The sequence below is a fragment of the Medicago truncatula genome, chromosome 7 (assembly GCF_003473485.1).
Source record: "Medicago truncatula cultivar Jemalong A17 chromosome 7, MtrunA17r5.0-ANR, whole genome shotgun sequence".
In the NCBI taxonomy this organism is placed as follows: domain Eukaryota; kingdom Viridiplantae; phylum Streptophyta; class Magnoliopsida; order Fabales; family Fabaceae; genus Medicago; species Medicago truncatula.
Window position 1 is genome coordinate 42,767,758 of NC_053048.1, and position 22,972 is coordinate 42,790,729.

Sequence of the window (22,972 nt, forward strand, 5' to 3'; positions counted from 1 at the left end):
TAGTTGATATATTTTCAATATATTTTTTTAAGGAATACTTCCTATAATCTTAAATATAAACAAAAAGTCAAATACGTTTGATTTAAATTTGGACCAAATATATTTGATTTTTTCTTATATTAAACTCCGAAGGGAGTACAACTTAACAAACAAAAATATTTGGAGATTACACCCACTTCGCTAACTTACACACATTTTTATCATTCCAAATTTTGTTTATAGATTATTTTTTACTTTAAAATCTTTGAATTAGATTATTTTTTACCTTAAAATCAATACAAACTACTCCACTAATGCCTCAAATACTAAAGCTATGTTTGGTAGAAATAACGGATAACAGACAAGTTAGCTGATAGTTTATAAGTGATAACTTATGATTGATGACTAGTAGCTGATAAACTAGTTGAAGTGATTCGTAAAATCAGTGGTTCAACTAACCGATAATATTTTAAAAAAAAATTATTGTACGTATTAATTAATATTTAAGTATTTTTTGTCAATTCTTTTTTTAAGATTTACTACAAGTATTTAGACTTTGGCAACTTAAATTTATTAATATAATCTATATAGTTAGATGAACTTATAATACATAAGCTAGAAATTAAAAAAGCGTTATACCAAACAGACCCATAGAAAGGACGCGCGTATTTTTTGATCTCATGTTCGCTCCAACATTTCTCACTCACTCGGCACTCCCTCAAACGTTTCTCATCTTCTCAACATTTCTAAACATTCTCTGCTTCAAAATTCTCGAATGAAACGCATCTAGGGTTTCTTCTGTTCCATTCATTCATAGGGTTTCAAGATCAAGCTTCTGTAATTCTCATTCTTGTTCTGTGATTAGATAGAGAGATAGAGAGAAGATGAAGACGTCGAAGTTATTCGACGGGTTTAACGTTTTCATATCGCGACACTTATTTCCACCTCATGAATTTGACACTGTTCTCAAGGCTGTTGAAGAGAACGGCGGTCAAGTTCACATCGGTTTTGATCTTTCCCGCAACGGTGAAAATGATTACCACATCATTTCTTGCCGTCAACATGTACGTCATTTCTTCGTTTCTTTTACAACGATTATCACTTCAATTCCACTATCTGATTTTTTGCATTTTTTGATGTTTTGTTATTTGATTTTCAGTATAAATTTCAAGATTTAAAATCCAAAGGCTGCAAGATGATCGGTATGTATTTGTTAATTAAGGATTTTTTTTTTTGTTATTATTGCTATCAAAATCTGATTGATGTTCTATTTTTGATGCATAATTTTGAAACAACAACCTGTTAAGTATACACCGAACACTTGTCAAACATGCCGACACCACTAATAATTTGAGAAAATAGAACCAATTTAGTGTGACTACATGTTAATAATTAGAGAAAATGAAATAGTTAAATATAAGACATGTGTCAGTGTAGTGTTGTTTCGGGGTCATCGGGGTCAGACATTTACATGTCTCGGACACCATACATGCTTTGAGCAATAGAATGTCCGTGCTACTGAGATCGGTGTGATGGACATGTCTTCCATATGAAGTTTTGTTGTTATGTAGGAAACAACTGGTAAAGATCCTACACACTTTTGCATGATCCAGGAAGAAAATTGGAGAAAAAAGAGATGTCAAATTGGTGGGAAGAATTTTCTCATGATAGATTTCTTTATTTTAGTTTAGACTGAACAATTAGAGCGTTCAACTTTCATTTTTGCAATTTGATAAGGTTAAGCATTCAGTGATGATCTATATATTCTCAAACACAGCCACACTCTATGTATATAGCCACACTCTACGTGTATATACACGTGCACTTATGGTTGATTTTCATAGTGAAAGTTGAGGTAGTTGTTGTTCCTCAGTTTTGTTTCTTTTATCATTGAGTAGGTTATAGATGTGTTCTTCAATGTGCTAAAGAAGGAAGACCTCTGCCTAGACAAGCAGCCTTCACTTGCTGCTTAACTATGGAGGCTGTCAAAATACTCGCCTATGGCTTTGATGCAGATCAGATGGTACTGTGTGGTTTTTTGTCCATGTTTGCAACTTGCTTTTTGAAGGGTTTTGGAGGGCTAAGTTGGTTTTTGAAATGTATTTTTTATTTTTTTTAAAAGAACAACATGATAGCATATTCTCATATATTAAAATATAGACTTGGCACTCTAAAACTTTCCCCTCCAAAACCCTCTAAATTGAAAGTATTACTGTATGTGACCTGCAGGTTAAGATAGATGAATTAATGATTGAAATGGGGGGAGCTCTACACACTACACCGTCATCAGATTTAAACTCTGTCATTGTGAAAAATGTTTGGGCTCCAGAGTACAAGGTCTGGTACATGATGTTTTTGTTCTATGTTTTTATATTATTCTTAGCTAGGATATACACTTTTTTATTGTTCAGGCTAGTTGGTATTTCCTTTCGTCCTTCCCTCTGTTTTATTCATATTCCTAGTTAGGTTATATGTTATATTCTCTGTTGCACATTATTATCCTATCCCTTAACGTATCACATAAAAACACTTAGGGAATTATAAGCAGTCATGCATGTTAAAATCAATCTAAAAAGCATCTAGTTCAAGGGAGGAAGATTCTGGTTATGGTTGGCGTTAATTAGCTCTACTTTTGGCTAGTAGTTTAGGTGGTAGTATAAATATTTTAGGCTGATTACAATGTTTGTATTTAGAACTGTTTTTAGTATGTTACATGCTTTACTCTCTCCGCAATTACGTTAAAGATGATGTTTTCACTGTTCGATTTATCTTGAACTAAAGATGGATTTCATTTCTAATTTGAAGCTTATGTTAGTTCACTGGCTGTATTATTTTATGGTATTGTAAAATTAGTAAAGGATCAGAGTGAAAATCTTTATCTACTTGAATACGTATAATGTAAGTGTCAATCATTGTACATCTCGGTGTTATACATAACCGAAAAAGAAGCAATATAATATTTGCAGTACAATCTCTAAAAAAAAAAAAACATTGTTGGCTACAACAAACGTTTTTCATTGGCCTTCACTTTTTTGTTTTTTGTTTTTTTTCTTGTTGGTTTTCATCTCTAATTGTTGGAGATTTGTGGTGGCTAATATGACTCTATGGAGCTCATATGTTTTGTTTCTTGGTCTTTCTCATTTAGTTTCGGGTTTGGATACATCTTAATCCTGCATCTAGATGACCACTAATAAGTTCATCTTCGTATTGCAAATATTAAAGTTGTTTGTTTTGCTTGCATGATAGTTTAGTAAACCAATTCCACACTTATCCAATCTCTGAGGAGATTTTAATTGTTATATTTATTTTTATGATAATCTAATATACACCATGTGATGTCTGGCAGTGGGCTTTGAATGTCCTGAAGAAACCAATAGTTAGTTATGAATGGTTAAAGCAATGCTCAGATGAGCATCAAGTTGTTCCTCAAGAGTCATATATGTTTCTTCCTTTCTCTGGGTTAAAGATCTGTGTGACTGGAATCCAAGCAGGTTGTAAATTACATGTCTATTAGTATTGGTCATAATAGAATGCTTCTCTGTTAGATGCTAATTTGCTGAATTTTTTTAGATAAGCGCAAAGAGATGGAAAAGCTTATTCTACAAAATGGTGGAAAATACTCTGCAGAACTGACAAAGAAGTGCACACATTTGATTTCTAATATATCCTTTTGATAATTCTATCAGTACATTAACTTCTTGCTAGAGTCCCATGTCTGCATTAGTATTTTCCTTATCTGGCACAAATGATAATATCTGCTTCTTGAGACTGTAAGCTTACCCTTGTTCGCACTTATTAATAATCACCTGACTAAATATTATTGACTATTAGTCTATTAACTCTTAGAGCACATCGTCATCCATACCTCACCTGACTAAATATTGAGTTTAAATAGTTAGGAACTGAAATTCATTTTTACAAGAATTCAGGATTACCTGCTTTGATGTATTGATACATGACAGTATTCAACTATTTGTTATGTTTATTCTTATCTGTTAGAATGAATGACATCTATTTATATGTATTTCCAGCAGTCTGAAACGAATTTTCTGATTTATTTTTTTCCACACTATCTGTTAAAATTGAAGTTCAAATTATGTTTTATAGTATCTGTAGATTTTGTATTAGTGAACGTTGAGTTTAATCTGTAGATTCTGTATTAGTGAACGTCGAGTTTAAACTGGTAATAATAACTAGGATTCATTTAGGCAAGAATTCGGGATTACACGCTTTGATGCATTGATACTTGGTGGTATTCAAGTATTTGTTGTTTATTCTTAATCTGTTAGTATGAATTGCATCTATTTATATATGTTTTCTACCAGTCTGAAGTGAAGTTTCTGATGGCTTAAATCTTTTTTCTACATTAGCTGGCAAATTAAAGTTGAAATTTTGTTTAACAGGATCTGTATTAGTGAACCTTTTGTGCAGACAGGTTTTTATATATTTGTTTTGTAAGGTGTTATTTTGAATTTTGCTTGTCTCAGTGTGCTGTCTTCTACTGCACTGCCTTGCATTAGTATCCCTTCTGTACTTACAATCAGTGAAAAAGTATGAATGTTTTGTTCTTATTTTCTGTGCGTCTGATCCTCTCTGACTGAATAATTAAGTATTTCAATTCAAAGATTTGTTATTGAGGTTTGAACGTGGTAAATATTTGTGTTCTTGACTGTTCTTACGCTCCTGAAGGTGATAAGCATAAGATGGCAAAACTTTGGGGACATATTAATATTGTGACAATGAAATGGTTTGATGAATCTATTGCTCAAAGAGGTAACTCTCATGCTTTAATGCTGTATGTTGTGGTACCTTTTGGGTTTTGAACTACACAATATGACTTCATTTTTTAGAGTTTGTTTCCGTTATTCTTTCATTTCCTTACACTTATTTTCTTGATAAATTTTCACTGTTACCATACATATGCTTGGCTGACTGGTTGGTTTTTATTTTTCGTATTTTTATATGGATAGCATGTCTGAATGAGGAGTCCTACCCTGTTCAGAGTGGATCTTTATTGTCACGTAAGGTGACTAGGAACTCAACAGCGGAGCATAGTCAGGAAAAGGATATTGGGAAAATGCAATCTGGTTCATCCTCAAGAGCCGCAGATTCAAATATACTAGTTCATTGCGCCAAGTCTTTAAATGTAGATCCTGCCGCTACACAGTCAAAACATATGTTGTCTGTTTCTAATGTTCCATTATTTGTTAAAGAGGCAGATGCTGAAGCACCTCCATTACAGACCAGCAATGAATTGAACTTTAATCGAGCTGTGGCCAATGTTTCTGAATCTGATGACGATGACCGGTATTTAGCAGATTGCAGAATATCACTTGTTGGTTTTGAAGCTTCTGAAATGGAGAAGCTAAGTAATATGGTGCGTAAAGGTGGAGGCTCCCAATGCTTGTATTTAAATGATAAGTTGACACACATAGTAATCGGGAATCCAACAGAAGTGTAAGTCTATTCTGATATTAAGAATAAATTTAATGGATACTTATAATATCTCTAAATTTTGTAGTTTCTCTGAATTTATTTGTTAGTTTTCTAGCTGTATCAATGTAGACGATTTCTGGATGTTAGTTTCAGAAATGTGGCTTTCCTATGAATTTAATTTGGCAAACCATATTCTTTTTCCTATATTTATGATTTATCTTCTCCTGCATTTGTGTTTTTACAGGGAAAGGGAGGATGTAGTGAGAACTGTTGCTCTAGGTGTCAATTACGCTGTTAAAACCTCTTGGCTTGAGGATTGTGATCGCGAAAAAAAACAAGTCCATGTTCTACAACGGTACAGTGCATATGATATTCTTTTTCCAAAAGGTGTGTTATCATGTTTAGTCATAAATCTTTGTGTTATGTGTCTACTTTTTGGTTATCTATTAGGTTTTTCTTAAATAGTTTTTGAATATGCTTCTTTGAAGTTCATAGTTTAATTGTTTTCTAAGTTCTTAAATTTAGGTAACCTAGTCTTCTTTAGGAGTTTGGAGGGATGAGATTAAAGAAAAAAATAGAAAAAACTTTCAAATTTTTTGAGTGGTTTAGTAGAGAATGACAAATTAATAGCCCTTATGATTTCTGCCACTTCGTCGACTTTATTAAGTGTTTGAATGGTTCAGGTCAGAAAAAGTTGGTGGAGGCATCCGATAGGATAAAAAAGAAGAATCTAGAAGAGAAGGAATTGACAATAGCTCATGTTGACTTAGCAGAAGTGTTGGTTGACTATGCTGCTTCCGAGATTGCGGAATTAAAGAGACGACAAAAGGAGATGGAGATGGAATATGTAAGAATCGACGATTACTTGAGGGCAAAGTTAGGTCCTCTTTATGGATACCAAAAGCCTAAAAATGAGTTGAAGATTGAGGCTTATAAACTTTACGAGGAGGATTGTAAGTCTAAGGGAATAGTTGCCATCTCTAAGCATCATGAGATGGGATTTAAGAAAGCAATGGAGGCGTTTGGTGACATTGCGAAAGAGAGCTGTCGTCGTAACTTTGTTACGTACTTGAATGATCCGGTTAGAAAGGAAAACATTGAAAACCACTTCAAGGGGATGATTTTGAGGTTTCCTGGTGATGAGATTGATCCCAATGGTGCAAAATTTGTTTATAAGTTTGTGTGTGAAGTGTCTGATTCTGATAAGCCTCCATATTCAAAGAGGGCACGAAGTGGTATTGATCAGCCCGAAGAACAGGAGGTGCACAACGGGACTGCTAAGAAAATGAAATATGAACCGTGAGCAATAAAATGAAATATTTTGTGATCAAGAATTATTATCGTTAATTTTTTTTAATTTATGATTAATTTGTAGTTGATAAATCACAAGGGATTTTGTGATTAAGAGAAATATTATCGTTAATTTTTTTAATTTATGATTGACTAATTTGTAGTTGATAAATCACAAGGGATTTTGTGATTATGAAAATATTATCGTTGATTTTTTTTTAGTTGCAATTTTAACTCTTTTAGTTTAACTCGTTCTAATATTGAATATGTTTATTTGAAGTATCTTTTTTCGACACCTTTTCATGTCTAGAATTGAACCGACATAGAGTGATACAATTAGGTACACACTTTTTTTTTGTTTGAAAAGTACACCTATTAACTTTTAATGACGATATGAAAATATATATATTTTGAATTAAAAATGTTAAAAAAATAATATTTGATAATTGTCGGGATGATATGTTTGAGACCCTCCCATTGGAGATGGTCTTAGGGAACAGTCAACACATGCTATTCTAAAAGCTCCGAGAGATGAAAATCTGAATGATCCACAAGAGTGAGTCAAAGGGAAATATAATCATATATGTGTGTATTATTTTCAGATGAGTTTTTTGTATGTATATTTTAAAATATAAGCGCATTGTGGCCATTTAGACCGATGATTTTCCAAAAACACTTGATTGTGGCCAAAATCATTTTCCTTGGAAGTAAAGACATGTTTATGTGATTTTAAAATATTAAACATGTTTATGTGAGCATAGCTTAATTGACATGGAAAATTTATTGCTATATATAAAGGTTGAGATTCGAACTCCAAACACCACACTTTATTCATTTTAAAAAATGAATTTTAACTACTAAGCTACTTGTATAAAAAAAAAAAAAAAAAAAAAAAAGACATATTGAACATGATATGAATAATATATTTAAATCTCTTTAATCTTTATGAAAATATAAGACAGCTATTATATTTATTAAATTAGACCCCAAACTATTTTGTTGACACCTAATCATTCTATTGGCCAAGTAATCAAATTTGTTCCACATCATCTAAAATCCAAGTTGTTACCCTTAGAATCGTAGAATGGGTTCTCCATTCATTTCATTGGTTATTATATACTTCCTCCATCCCATATTATAAGAAAGAAAGAAAAAAATCACACTTATTAAAAAAACTAAAACATAGTAGTTTGTAACATAATTTTTTGTGTTATCTTTGAAATAACTTTTATAGGAAGATGTAAAAACAATTTTCATTAGTAGTTGATTATAGAGAAAATAAAAAAGAGAGCAAATTGAATGCACTTTGCATTTTATTTTCCTTTGGAAAAGATAATTTTTTGAAAAAACATAATTAAATATGATGAAAGTTGGTCTTTTTTCTTATAATTTGGGACAAATAAAATGCGTTTTTTTTTTCCTTATAATTTAGGACGGAGGGAGTGCTTCTCATTCTTCTAACACCAATCTTCAGTTATTCAAGCTGACTTGCTTTTCAACTTTCAATATACTACCTCCGTCCCTAATTATAAGACCTTTTTGAAAAAATAATTTGTCCCTTTTTATAAGAGCATTTTGGTATTTCCAAGAACATTAATTATTTCTTTACCAACATACCCTTATTTATTTTGCATTTTTTTCTTCAATCAACAATAAATATTATATTGAAAATATAAATTAACTCTCTCTTAAGGATAAAATTGTAAAAACAATAGTAATTATATACAAATTTAATACTACAACAAACTTTCTTAATCTCCGCAATTTTAACAAAAGACTCTTATATTTAGGGACGGAGGTAGTACATGATTACCTGCACAGTAACTAAATTGTACAATACATCTTCATTGCATCATTTACAATCATATATGCAAAAAAAAATGTAATCAATTAAAGTTCAATAACTACCATGTGGTGTGAGTTTTTGGTATTGCTGTGGTTTCGATTTGAAGCTATCGCATGAATTCAGGTGCAGTGTAGCCTTTTTGTTTATATCTCCTACGGATATTTTTTTCATCAGTTCATAATCCGTAACAATATTAGAATTGAATAAATATCATATATACTTGCTTATGTAGCTCTTTCTGTACCTTGGTCTCTTTTATGAGTTCTTCATTTGGCATTTTGGCTTGATGTTTTTTTTTTTACGTGGTGTCTTTATCCTTCTTCATTCCACTGTTTTTTTTTTATGAGCGTCAAACTTCAATGCATGTTACTTGAGCTTTTGAATCCAATAAGTTTTTGTTACCTCGAGAGATTTTAATATAATAGATTGTATGAATAATGTTAAGAAAACACTCTTTTAACACTTATCTCAACATACTCTTTTCTATTGATTGAAATTAATATATATCTCACCAAAATATATAGGTCCTATATTAACTTGGTGGTATACATATTAACTTTATCCAGATAAGGAGAAGGTGATGAAAGATGCGTGTCTTAGAAAATGTGTTGGTGGTATTTCTTTAGATTGTATGGAGCATAAAAGGACTACATTCACATCTTTCACGTTTTGAAAAAAATATGTCATTCTCCATATCTAACTGCAACTCAAAATCTATGAGGAAGGTGGGGGATGGATTTGACTCTTCTCTGGATGGATCTTTGGGTGGATGGTGTTACTTTACATTCTTGTTTCAATAGGCTGTTTGATTTATCTGAAAATAAATTTGTCACTGTTTCAGAAATGTTTCATCTAGGGAGGGATGTGAATGGTGAGGCGTGGAAGTGGCGTCGGAGGTTGTTTGTTTGGGAGGAAGATCAGGTGAGGGAGTGTAAGGCATTGGTTTTCTCTACTATTTTGCGGATGGTGTGGAGGATAGATGGATTTGGCAGTTGCACCTTTCGAAAAGGAGGTGAGCAACACTTACCAATTTTTGTCATCTGCAATTAGAGATGTTCCTATACGCAACTATGATATTCTTTGATATAAGATGGTTCCTCTCAAAGTTAATATTTTTGGTTCGCAGCTTCTCCTCAACCGTATTCCAACAAAGGATAATTATTCAGAAGAGGAGTCAATCAACATAATGATCTTCGGTGTACAAGTGGGTGTGACATGGATGAAGATGTTGACCATTTGCTCTTTCGATGTGGTTTTTATGGAAGTTTTTGGGCTTTGATTTCTCTTTGGCTAATTCAAAAATATATCGAGTTATCTGGTTCAATTGTGTGGATTATTTGAAAAGAAAGAAACAAGCGTATATTTCAAAACAAATAGGATAACATGGAAATATTATGTGATAAAGTCAAGTTTCAGTCTTTTTGGTGGTTGAAAGCGGCATATCCTACACTCGAGTTCGACTATCACCACCAGTGGCTTAATCCTCTTCGGCGCCTTCATACTGTTTCATAGTTATTGCTTTGTTTTTGGGTCCTTGTGCTATATGTTGAGAACTTGTGAGTGTATTGACTTTGTAGTGTTTTTCTAGTACATCTTGTGCCGTAAAACCTTTTTTGCGGTGGTAATTTATATTTCATTTCAGCATTTAAAAAATAAAAAAAAACTACAACTAAAAATCATATTACCTATAAATTTTATGCACAATTTCATTTCACGGTAATATATAAATTTATTCATCTGCTAAACGCATTAGGAAGCATATATTAAAGTGGTGTTTGAAGATGGTTGTAAACAAAAAATATTGCACGAATTAAATAATGTGTCCATGAGGACGTGCTTTAGAACTTGGTGAGATTCTCATTACACATCGATAACATAATGGTTATTATATGCATCATGCATGTAATAGCAAAGGATCATCGACGACAAACATACAAAGACTACATCTGAATTCCAACAAGTTAGATATTTGAGGTAATTGATTAATTTTAGAATGAGTTAAACCTTCCTTACAAATTGAAGTATCATTTAAGCTAGATATATGAGGTAATTCCTAACAAAACTACTCTTCTGTTTCAATTTATATGTCATTAAAAAAAAAATAAAGTTTTAAAATATGACATTTTGTGATATATTTCGTATTATTTTTCCAATTTTGTCCCTTTAATTATTAATATATATTGCTTTGTTTTACCAATGTTATTAAGCAATTTTTTTTTCCAGGTAATCTAGTGGCTAGAATTCACCTTATAAGATGAATAAGTGGGGTGTTCGGGATTCGAACTCCGACCCTAGCAATTATTTCATTCATTCATTTTATTTGCTCACGAACAATGTACTTATAATGAATATTTATTCATGGGTTAATAGAGTTTTACCCCCTGTAATATAAGGTACTTTTGGATTTGCCCTCTGTAATTTTTTTTTAGATTTCGTCTTTGTAAAATAAAGATTCTTCAGGATTGCCCCCTGACCCCTATGACTCAGCAGAATCTCTTACGTGGCGCTGATGTGGATATTTCATTTTTATTTTTCATTGGCCACATGTATAATTCATTTAACACATCATATTTAATTAAAAAAATAAAATATAATTAAAAAAATCAGAAAATTAATTTTCGAAAATTTTAAAAAATTGAAAAAAATAATTTTCAAAATAAAAAAATATTTGAAATTAAAAAAGTTCAGATTTTTTTTTCAATATAAAAATTATGGAATAAAAAGTCTAAACAACCTTTTTCAAAATAATTTTTTTTCCAGAATTTTTCTTTTTAAATTTTTTTTTCAGAAAAATATATATTATTTTCCAGAATATAAAATTTTGGTGGATTCTAGGATTAAGGAGCAATTAAGTCCCTCATCGGTGTACCACTTATATTTTACCATTAGATCTTTTAAAAAAATTCAATGGTTGAGATTTATTGGAAATAAAAAAATAACACTTATGTCTTCTCGCATCCAATTTTTGCTCTCTTTTGTTTGTTGCAGCAAAACCTTCACTCAATGCTTAATTATCATTATTAGACTTAAATCTTAAACAGAACTGGAAATTCAGGAATGAAAAATTACACCGGAAGAAATTTCTATGTATTCAATTTCAATGTTAGCCGTTGAATTCGATTTTCGTTTTCCTTTACTGAATTAAGTTTATGCAACAATCCGGACACATCAATTTGTCAAGGATACCGACCTCTACATTCTCAAAACGGAAATTGCGATGTTTCGTTTCGAAAAGATCTCCAAGCAAAACTAGTTTTATTTCTTTTGTGATTTTCAACTGAAAAGTTGTTTCCATGGCCATAATTTTTTTGTTCTTTTATGTTGTTATCCATGGGTTTATGTGTAGCTTCCTTGGTCATCAGAAGTAAAACTCATCAAACATAGACAAGAGAGAAGAAACCCAGAACAGAACATAAGATTAAAGGAAACCTTCATGAAAAATATGGGTCTCAAAAATTGAAAAAAATAAATAAATTCAAGAACCTCCATGAAATTTGTTTCATCCACGTTTGAAAGAAGATGCCAGACATGGTAAAGGAAACTATCATAATAAAAAAGAGTGAGGATTGTGTGGAGAAGAATTTGGTGTTATTTTTTTATTTTCAATAAATCAACCATTGAATTTTTTTAATAGATCTAATGATAAAATATAAGTGGTACACCGGTGAGGGATTTAATTGCTCCCTCACCCTAGAATCCACCTGAAATTTTTTGAAAAAAAAAAACTGAAATTAAGATTTTAATTTTGATTTAAATTCTGGAACAATATTTCAAGATAATTATGAAAAATTACATAAAATGAATTAAAATAATTATGAAAAAGATTCTAAAATATCCAAATATAAAAACTTCGAAAAATATAATATTGTCTAATTTTTTATTTTGAAAATTAAGTTCCATAATTTTTTTTTAAATGTTCCTAATTACAAAAACAATGTGATTTTTTTTATTTTCGAAAAATATTCATAAAAATTCAGAAATTAAACTGTCGAAAAAAAATCTGAATTGATTTCTAAATTTAAATTTTTTGAAAGAAAAAAAACTGAAATAAAGATTTTGATTTTGATTTAAATTCTGGAACAATATTTCAAGATTTTATAAAAAAATAAATAAAATATAATTTTTTTTTTCAGATTATATAATTGGAATTTAAAAAAATTTATATCCAGATTTTTAAAAATTAAATATTTTCCAGAACTTTTTTTTTAGAAAAAATTAAAATACTTTTTTATTTCTAAAAGAATCTGAATGTTTTTTAATTTTTGAAAAAAAAAAAATTTTATTCGATTTTTTTAATTGAATTTTTTCAAATTTGAATATTAATTTTCATATTTTTTTAAAAAAATATTTTCGTTTTTATTTTATTTTTTAATTTTTTTAAATATAAATGACGTGTAAACTATATTTTACGCGTGGCAAGCAAAAAAAAAATGAAAAATAAAAAGTAAAAGCCACGTAAGTGCCACCTCAGAGATTCTGCTATGTAAAGACCTATTAACCCTTTATTCATTTTACTAAATCAATGGTAACCACCTTTGGAAACTACTCACAATTTATTAATACATTGCACTATGTATATGACATTTATTCATTTTGTTAAACCAATGAATATATGTCAATGAGGGTACTTTTAGAATGTAAAAAATAACTTGACACTTTAATTAGATTTTTTAATCCATGTGCATTTGTTAGAATGACATAGTAATTTGGAACGAAGGGAGTATATACTTAATTGATTATTTATTTTATATATTTTTGGCATCCATTCAAAAAAAAAATTGAAGGAAAGTCATCCATTCCAAATTAAGTAGTATCATTTATGTAAATAAAAAAAGATATAGGAAATTATTTTATTTTTTCTAATTATTTTTATAATCATTTAAATAAATAAATTAAGTATCATTTAAATAACATTAAGGTTACCACACTCTTAATCATCTACTACTCATATTTATAACAAATTCTCTCATCTCCATTTTTATAATTATTGCAATTCAATATTTCAAAAATAAAAATAACCACTAACAATGAAAAATACTTAAAGTACAATTCTAACAATAAAAAAATAGAAAAGGAGTTCGACACCCTCGCAACGCGTGGGTCACCGTCTAATTTGTTTATCAATCTTCTCTCATGATTTCGATGTGGTTCACAAGGCCAAATGAACATACATATTCTCTAATAAATTAAATATGAATTTTTATATTTTTTACGTTTAAAAGAAATTTTGCATAAAAAGATAAAGAAAATGTTAAAGAATGCCCGTATTTGATTAAGAGAATAAAAATAGAAATACGATGTTGAAAAATGATGAAAAGTGGTGGATTCAAATTTTTAAAAGTTTAAAAATCATAGTTCTCGATATAAAACTCATACTAATATATATATATATATATCATACTTTTGGTTTTGTTAACAAATGTCCAATAAGACTCAAAAGAGATAATGAAGCAAACCATTAACACGGTCGTGCAAATCAACGAGGCATATAGCATCACTGCTCCCTTATACCTATACCTTGCACCAGCAGCGCCACTTGCATAACAAACTTACCATTCCCGCTTTTTTAACTTAAACTCGTATTCTATATTGTCAAAACCTAATTCAAATCAAAATACGTCACAAAATCAAGAGATATAGAGAAGAAGATGTCGAAGTTATTTGAAGGGTTAACCATGATGATATCACGAAGGCTAATTCCACATGATGATTTTGATGCCGTTCACAAGGCGCTTAAAGACAACGGTGCTGGAATTTATCAGTGTATTAATAATAACTGCTTGTAACTAATTTGGTTAAGTTTGTTTTTAATTTTTTCTATTAGTTAGAGAGTTAACTTGCATAACAAGCAAGTAACCATTTTGCCTATAAAAGGCTTTGTAATTGTGAACTTCATAACTAATGAGCATTATTCACATTACACAATAATTCTCTCCATTATTCTCTCTTCTCATAACAACTTTCTGTTATAATCATCTTGCTTAGAAACTGCTTATTTATAACACAAACGGTTTTGGATCAAACATCTTAATTCTTGATGGCAAGAATTGGGAACGATGGAGTGATTTGATGAGATCATTGTTTGGTGCGCAAGATGTGAGTGATCTTGTGCATAATGGGTTTGAGGAATCTCCTGCAAATTCCACTGATGTGCAGAGAGCAGCTTACAAAGAAAACAAGAAGAAAGATTGTAAAGCTCTGTTCTACATTCAACAAAATGTTGATAATCAACATTTTGAGAAGATTTCAAAAGCCACTAGATCCAAAGAAGCATGAGATATTCTGGAGAATTATCATAATGGGGGAGAAAAGGTGAAACAAGTTAAGCTGCAATCATATAGAAGGAAGTATGAAATGATGCAAATGGAAGAAGATCAGAAGGTGAGTGATTACTTCTTAAAGATGATTGAAATTGTGAATTTGATGAAGAATTGTGGTGAAAACATCTAAGTCAAAAGTTTGACTTCATAGTGGTAGCAATCCAAGAAGCAAAGGATTTGAAGACTATGAAGGTTGAAGAATTGCAGAGTTCTCTTGAAGCACATGAACTGTTGCTGACTGATAGAAGTTCAAAAAGATTAGTTCAGCAAGCTCTTCAGGTTCAAACAACCAAGAAAGAGGGAAATTTTAAGAATTTCAAGAAGGGAAGAGGTAAAACAAACTGGTCCAATAATGCAAAATTCAAACCTGAGAACAAAACTGAATCTTATAAAAGAGGAAGTTTTGGAAAAAAAATCAGAACAAAAAGAGGGATTTTGACAAGAGTAAAGTTCAGTGCTATAATTGTGAAAAATTTGGCCATTTTGCTGATGAATGTTGGTTCAAGAAAGATCAGAAGACTGAAGAAGCCAATATTGCTCATGAAGGTGACCCTGATGCAGTGTTGTTGATGGCTGCTACATATGAAGATAGGACGAAAGGTGAAGAATGGTACCTTGATTCTAGGTGTTCTAATCATATGACAGCTCATCGAGAGTGGTTAACAAATTTTGATGCTAGTAAGAAAACAAGTATCAAGTTGGCTGACAACAGGAAACTTGCATCAGAAGGTAGTGGTAATATAGTGATGAGGAGAAATTTTGGTGGTAAAGTGATAATGGAAGATGTGTTCTATATTCCATATATCAAATGTAATATGATGAGCATAGGTCAATTAGTGGAGAAAGGATTCTCAGTTTCAATTAAAGGTGATTCATTAAAACTGTTTGATCCAAAGAAGAATCTGGTTTTGAAATCTACTTTGTCAAAAAATAGAACCTATAGATGCAACATATCAAGTGATAAGATGTTGTGTATGTCTACAACTATCAGTGAAGATGTTGAAGCATTGTGGCATTTGAGGTATGGTCCCCTAAATTTTAGAAGTCTTAGTGAATTGAACTCTAAAGATTTAGTGCATAGCTTACCATAGTTGAATATAAAGAAATCCATATGTGAAATATTTGTGAAGAGTAAGCAAAGTAGATTACCATTTTTATCTGATGCACCTAAAAGAGCAAGTGAAGCACTACAAGTTGTTCATTCAAATATTTATGGCCCTTTTGAAGTACCTTCTCTTGGTGGCAGTAAGTATTTCATTAGCTTTATTGATGAATTCACAAGAATGATTTGGTTGTATACTATTAAGCTTAAAAGTGAAGCTTTAGAAATATTCAAAAGATTCAAAATCTCAGTAGAAAATGAAAGTGATAAATCTATTAAGATTTTGAGAACAGATGGTGGAGGTGAGTATACATCAAAGGAATTTGAAGCTTTCTGCACAAGTCAAGGAATTGTTCATGAAGTAACTGCTCCATATAGACCTCAACATGATGGGCTTGCAGAAAGAAGAAACAGGACTCTGCTAAACATGACAAGGAGCATGCTTAAGCAGAAGAATTTTCCACACAAGTTTTGGGGTGAAGCAGTGACTACTGCTGCTTACATTCTAAACAAATGTCCTACTAAGAAGCTAAAGTTGAAGGTGCTAGAAGAAGCTTGGTGTGGAAGGAAGCCCAGTTTGAAGCACTTCAAGGTATTTGGCTCTTTATGTTATAAACATATACCAGATGTTAGAAGAAGTAAATTAGAAGATAAGAGTGAAATCATGATACTTATAGGGTATCATCCCACTGGTGCATACAAACTCTATAATCCTTTTACTGAAAAGGTTCACATTAGTAGATATGTAATTGTGAATGAAGCTGAGAAGTGGAAATGGGAAAGTGAACCTGAGTATAGTAGTGAAATCAAGCAAAGCTACATATACCCTGATTCAAGTGATGAATCAGAAGGTGAAATGGATCATGAAGTGATTGCAGATGATCAAGAGGAAATCCTAGTACCAGCAAGATCTATCAGAAGGTGATCTCATTCACTTTGCATTATTATCAGATGTTGAACCAATTAATTACAAAGAAGCATTGAAAACTGATGTTTGGAAAAGTGCTATGATTGAAGAACTACAGTCAATTGAGAGAAATCAAACCTGGGAGCTAGTTAATTTGCCAGACAAGAAAAAGAAGATTGATGTCAAATGGGTATTCAAAGTGAAATTGAACTCTCATGGACAAGTTTCTAAGCACAAAGCAAGATTGGTGGCTAGATGATTTCTTCAGAAGCAAGGCATAGACTATAATGAAGTGTTTGCTCCAGTTGCTAGAATTGAAACTGTGAGGTTAGTAATTGTTATTGCTTGCAAGTGTGAATGGTCACTCTATCATTTAGATGTAAAGTCAACATTTCTAAATGGTCCACTAGAAGAGGTAGTGTTTGTGTCACAACCACCAGGTTTTGAAATTGATGGGAAAGAAAATATGGTGTATAAACTTCATAAAGCACTATATGGATTAAAACAGGCTCCCAGAACATGGAACAAGAAAATTGATCAAGTTTTAATTCAAATAGGCTATAGAAAGTGTTCAGTTGAGTTTGGAGTATATGTTCAGAAGCTTAGTGATGGAGGAACTGTTATAATTTGTCTGTATGTTGATGATTTACTCATCACTGGTAGCTCAATATCAGAGATTGTGAAGGTTAAATAGAAATTGAAGCTGGAGTTTGAGATGATTGATCTTGGTGAGCTTTCATTCTTCTTATGAATGGAATTTGTGAAATTGAAGGCTGGGATAGTGATGTATCAACAAAAATACATTGGTGAATTGCTTGATAAATTTGAAATGAAGAGCTGCAATACAGTTTCAAATCCATCAGAGACAAACTCAAAGCTGGATGAGTGTATTGAAGAAGAAAAAGTGGATTCCACAATGTTCAGACAAATTGTGGGATCTCTGAGATATCTATGTAACAGCAGGCCAGATATATGTTACTCAGTGCTTGTAATTAGCAAGTTCATGCATGATCCAAGGAAATCTCATCTGATAGCTGCAAAGAGGATTCTTAGATACATAAAGGGCACCATAGATTTTGGTCTGTTATTTTCTTATGTAGCTCAAAGTAAAAAGTGAATGAACTCATAGGATACTCTGATAGTGATTGGTGTGGAGACCTAACTGATAGGAGAAACACTTCAGGTTATGTGTTCAAATTCAATGATGCTGCAATCTCATGGTGCACAAAGAAGCAACCAGTCACTGCACTCTCATCATGTGAAGCAGAGTACATAGCTGGAACTTTTTCTACTTGTCAAGCACTATGGCTGGATTCAGTGATGAAGCCTCTAACACTGAAAATTGCAAAGAATCCAATATCACATGGCAGGAGTAAACACATTGAGACCAGATTCCATTTCATTAGAGAGCAGGTGACTAATGGAATGATTGAGCTGCACTATTGCTCCACGGAACTGCAACTTGCTTATGGCTTTAAAAAGGCAGTGAAGTTTGACAGATTTGAATTCTTGAGGAAGGAACTTGGTGTTTTTGATATTAGACAGTTTTGATTAAAGGGGGGTATTAGTGTATTAATAATAACTGCTTGTAAGTAATTTGGTTAAGTTTGTTTTTAATTTGTCCTATTAGTTAGAGAGTTAACTTGCATAACAAGCAAGTAACCATTTTGCCTATAAAAGGCTTTGTAATTGTGAACTTGATAACTAATAAGCATTATTCACATTACACAATAATTCTCTCCATTATTCTCTCTTCTCATAACAACTTTATGTTATAATCATCTTGCTTAGAAACTGCTTATTTTCATAAGCACTTTGCTTGAACAAAGTAATTGTTCTAAAATTCACATCGGGGTTGATCCTTCCCACAACTCTGAAAACGATTTTCATATCATTTCTTGCCGTAATCATGTACGTAATTGTAATTTCAATTTTCCATTTCAAATTTCTTACGCATGATCATCAATATCACTCTCCGATAGGATATGATGTTGATGTTGTTGACTTGTTGTTGTTTTTGTTTTTCAGCATAGATATGAAGAACTTAAATCCAAAGGCTGTAACATGATTGGTATGTATTCCTTATTATCACTGTGCATTATGATGTGAAATAGCAATATCGAAACAATTGTGTTATGTGTAGTATACACACGAACACTGGACACAACACTATACAAATATGCAGACACAAATTATAAAATTGAACACGACATTGATACCATTAATAATTTGAGAGAAAATGAAATAATTGAATCATCTTTCGGACACCATACAATGTCTGTGCTACTGAGGAATCTGAGGTGCTCAACTGAGGCCCAACTTCCCTGAGTTTGTCCACACACTCGGCAAAGTGAGCACCACTCCATCGGGTGTTTTAAGGACATCCTCCTCCACTTGCACAGACTTACCTATCTCAACCCTTACTTCTTCGTCACAGACTGGTCATCAATATCCATCACCATATGTTGAGACTACCCAAACCGGTCGAGTTGTGGGCCAACGGCTGTAGCAGCAGGAGAGCCGACCTGAGAAGATGAGCCTGTAGCCCTAGCCAAGAGCGCGTTGAGACCGCGAGGGTCCTTCCTCTTTGACCCAGTCGACCAAACTCCAGGCTTCATACTTAGTTTCTTCAGCTTTTCTTGTAGTCCAGCCATGTTAACTTCAAACGAGAAAACAACGAAATCAGTAAATAAATCGTCAAATCAAATATAAGCACAAGTAAATCTTAAAGATTACCTAACAAACCCCTCGGGTCTGAAGACTTAACAAGGTCCTTGGTGTTGATAAAACGATCCTCGTTAAATGGGTTTCCCTCAAGTCGTATAGAACGTTTCCATGCTCATCCACACAGGTATAAGGCGTTTCCTCTGCCTAAACAAGCCTTCGCTTGCTGCTTTACTATGGATGCTATCAAAATACTTGCCTCTGGCTTTGATTGTCCATGTTTGCATGTTCCAATACTCTTACGGCGTGTCGCAAGTTGCTTTTTGAAGGGTATTTTAATTTTTTTTAAAAGAATAACATGATATTATATTCTCATATATGTATCATATTGTTCTTTTAATATTTTGAAAAATATCAAATATATATTAAAATATAGACTTAACACCCTCCAAAACCCTCTAAAATCCTACTCGCAAACACACCCTTAGGCATATTCTTCTCCATATGGTTGACAAGTCCAAGACTACTTGGGCTTTTATTCCCTCCCACTTTTATTGAAACGCTCATAAGTTTTCAGTTATTTCTCTTGGTATTTTATCCTTCACTCCCCCTGCAGGTTAAGATAGATGAATTAATGAGCGATATTGTCATTGTGAAAAATGTTTTGGCTCCAGAGTACAAGGTCGTCTGGTACATGAATTTTTGTTCTCTGTTTTTATATTATTCTTAACTATGATATACACCTTTTAAAATCAATGTAAAAAACATCTAGTCCAAGGGAGAAAGATTCTGGTCATATTTGGCATTAATTAACTCTACTTTTGGCTAGCAGTACAAATCTTTTAGGCTCATTATGTTAAAATGATGATGTTTTCGGTGTTTGATTTATCTTGAACTAAAGATGGATTTCATTTCTAATTTGAAGCTTATGTTAGTTCACTGGTTGTATTATTTTATGGTATTATAAAATTAGTAAAGGGTCAGAGTGAAAACCTTATCTACTTGAATATGTAAAATGTAAGTGTCAATCATTGTACATCTTAGTGGCAAAATCATAAGTGGTGGTAAATAATGCAGTACAAGTGGCAAAATCATAAGTTTATTCCTTTACGCGCCGTTGGTTACAACAAACATTTTTCGTTGGTCTTCATTTCATTTTTTGCTTGGTTTATATCCCAAATTGTTGGGATCAGTGAAAAAGTATGAACATTTTGTTCTTATTTTTTTGTGCGTCTGATCCTCTTTGACTGAATAATTCAGTATTTCAATTCAAAGATCTGTTATTGAGGTTTGAATGTGGTGAATACTGTATTTGTGTTCTTGACTGTTCTTACGCTCCCGAAGGTGACAGGCAAAAGATTGGAGCCATATTAATATTGTGACAGTGAAATGGTTTGATGAATCTATTGCTCAAAGAGGTAACTTTCATGATTTAAGGCTATATGTTGTGGTACCTTTTGGGTTTTGAACTAAACAATATGACTTTTTTTTTAGAGTATGTTTCCGTTATTCTTTAATTTCTTGCACTTACTTTCTTGATAGATTTTCACTGTTACCATAAATAAGCTTGGCTAATGACTGGTTGATTATTTTTTATTTTTTTTCCGTATTTTTATATGGATAGCATGTCTGAATGAGGAGTCCTACCCTGTTCAGAGTGGATCTTTATCTTCAAATGTTCCATTATTTGTTAAAGAGGCAGATGCTGAAGCACCTCCATTCATTACAGACCAGCAATGAATTGTGACCAATGATTCTGAGTCTGATGACAATGACCGGTATTTAGCAGATTGCAGAATATCACTTGTTGGTTTTGAAGCTTCTTAAATGGAGAAGCTAAGTAAAGGTGGAGGTTCCCAATGCTTGTATTTAAATGATAAGTTGACGCACATAGTAGTCGGGAATCCAACAGAAATGTAAGTCTATTCTGATATTAAGAATAAATTTAATGGATACTCATAACGTCTCTAAATTTTGTAGTTTCTCTGAATTTATTTGTTACTTTTCTAGCTGTATCAATGTAGATGATTCCTGGATGTTAGTTTCAGAAATGTGGCTTTCCTATGGATTTAATTTGGCAAACCATATTCCTTTTCTTATATTTATGATTTATCTTTTCATGCATTTGTGTTTTTACAGGGAAAGGGAGGATGTGGCGAGAACTGTTGCTAGAGGTGTCTATTACGCTGTTAAAACCTCTTGGCTTGAAGATTGTGATCGCGAAAAAAAACAAGTCCATGTTCTTCAACGGTACAATGCATATGATATTGTTTTTCCAAAAGGTTTGTTATCATGTTTAGTCATAAATCTGTGTTCTGTGTCTACTTTTTGGTTATCTATTAGGTTTTACTTAAATAGTTTTTGAATATGCTTTTTTGAAGTTCATAGATTAATTGTTTTCTAAGTTCTTAAATTTAGGTGACGTAGTCTTTTTTGGGAGTTTGGAGGGGAAGGGAGGGGAGGGTTTTGGTGGGATGAGATTAAAGAAAAAAATAGAAAAAACTTTCAAATTTTGAGTGGTTTAGTAGAGAATGATGAACTAATAGCCTTATGATTTCTGCCAATTCGTCGACTTTATTAATTGTTTGAATGGTTCAGGTCAGAAAAAGTTGGTGGAGGTATCCGATAGGATAAAAAAGAAGAATCTAGAAAAGAAGGAATTGACAAAAGCTCATGTTGACTTAGCACAAGTGCTGGTTGATTATGCTGCTTCTCGTAGGCTAGCTCGCACGCGTGTTTGCTTCGAGATTGTGGAATTAAAGAGACGACAAAAGGAGATGGAGATGGAGTATGTAAGAATCCACGATGACTTGAGGGAAAAGTTAGGTCCTCTTTATGGATACCAAAAGCCTAAAAATGAGTTGAAGATTGAGGCGTATAAGCTTTATGAGGAGGATTGTAAGTCTAAGGGAATAGCTGCCATCTCTAAGCATCATGAGATGGGATTTAAGAAAGCAATGGAGGCGTTTGGTGACATTGCAAAAGAGAGTTGTCGTTGTAACTTTGTTACGTACTTGAATGATCCGGTTAGAAAAGAAAACATTGAGAACCACTTCAAGGGGATGATTTTGAAGTTTCCTGGTGATAAGACTGATCCCGATGTTGCAAAATTTGTTTCTAAGTTTGTGTGAAAAGTGTCTGATTCTGATGAGCTCCATATTCAAAGAGGGCATGGAGTGGTAATAATCAACCTGAAGAACAGGAGGTGCTCAACGAGACTGCTAAGAAAATGAAATATGAACTGTGAGAGTTCAATTCGGATTTTGTGATCAAGAAATATTACGTAAATTTTTATTTTATTTTTAATTTATGATCGACTAATTTATAGTTGATAAATCACATGGGATTTTGTGATTAAGAAATATTGTAGTTTATCTTTTTTATTTATAATTAGTCGCAATGTTAACTCGTTTAATTTAACTCATTTT

General features: G+C 32.1%; 1 protein-coding gene and 1 long non-coding RNA gene across 4 annotated transcripts; both read left to right on the forward strand.

The window, feature by feature from the left end:
- Positions 1–614: 614 nt before the first annotated feature.
- On the forward strand, positions 615–22,931 carry LOC11414828 (DNA topoisomerase 2-binding protein 1). Of its 3 annotated transcripts, none has more exons than XM_039827705.1 (10): positions 615–1,043; positions 1,139–1,181; positions 1,878–2,002; positions 2,209–2,316; positions 3,326–3,470; positions 3,550–3,641; positions 4,659–4,752; positions 4,950–5,436; positions 5,660–5,802; positions 22,143–22,931. In XM_039827705.1, exons 1-10 carry the CDS (start codon positions 864–866, stop codon positions 22,673–22,675), a joined length of 1,950 nt encoding a protein of 649 aa, XP_039683639.1. In that variant the 5' UTR covers positions 615–863; the 3' UTR covers positions 22,676–22,931. The 3 variants fall into 3 exon arrangements, with proteins under 3 accessions (XP_039683639.1, XP_003625106.2, XP_039683640.1); XM_003625058.4 differs by lacking the exon at positions 22,143–22,931 and adding an exon at positions 6,099–6,904 and having other exon boundaries at positions 621–1,043; XM_039827706.1 differs by lacking the exons at positions 1,878–2,002; positions 22,143–22,931 and adding an exon at positions 6,099–6,904 and having other exon boundaries at positions 967–1,043.
- Positions 20,700–21,465, forward strand: LOC11433807 (uncharacterized). Its single transcript, XR_005643049.1, has 2 exons — positions 20,700–20,962; positions 21,169–21,465. It is a non-coding gene; the product is annotated as an uncharacterized lncRNA (long non-coding RNA).
- Positions 22,932–22,972: the final 41 nt, after the last annotated feature.

Coding starts and splice junctions, on each gene's coding strand:
- LOC11414828 (XM_003625058.4), top strand. CDS start 864: ATGAAGACGTCGAAGTTATTCGACGGGTTTAACGTTTTCATATCGCGA. Junction 1,182..1,877: donor CAAAGGCTGCAAGATGATCG/GTATGTATTTGT, acceptor ATCATTGAGTAG/GTTATAGATGTGTTCTTCAA. Junction 4,753..4,949: donor TGAATCTATTGCTCAAAGAG/GTAACTCTCATG, acceptor TTATATGGATAG/CATGTCTGAATGAGGAGTCC.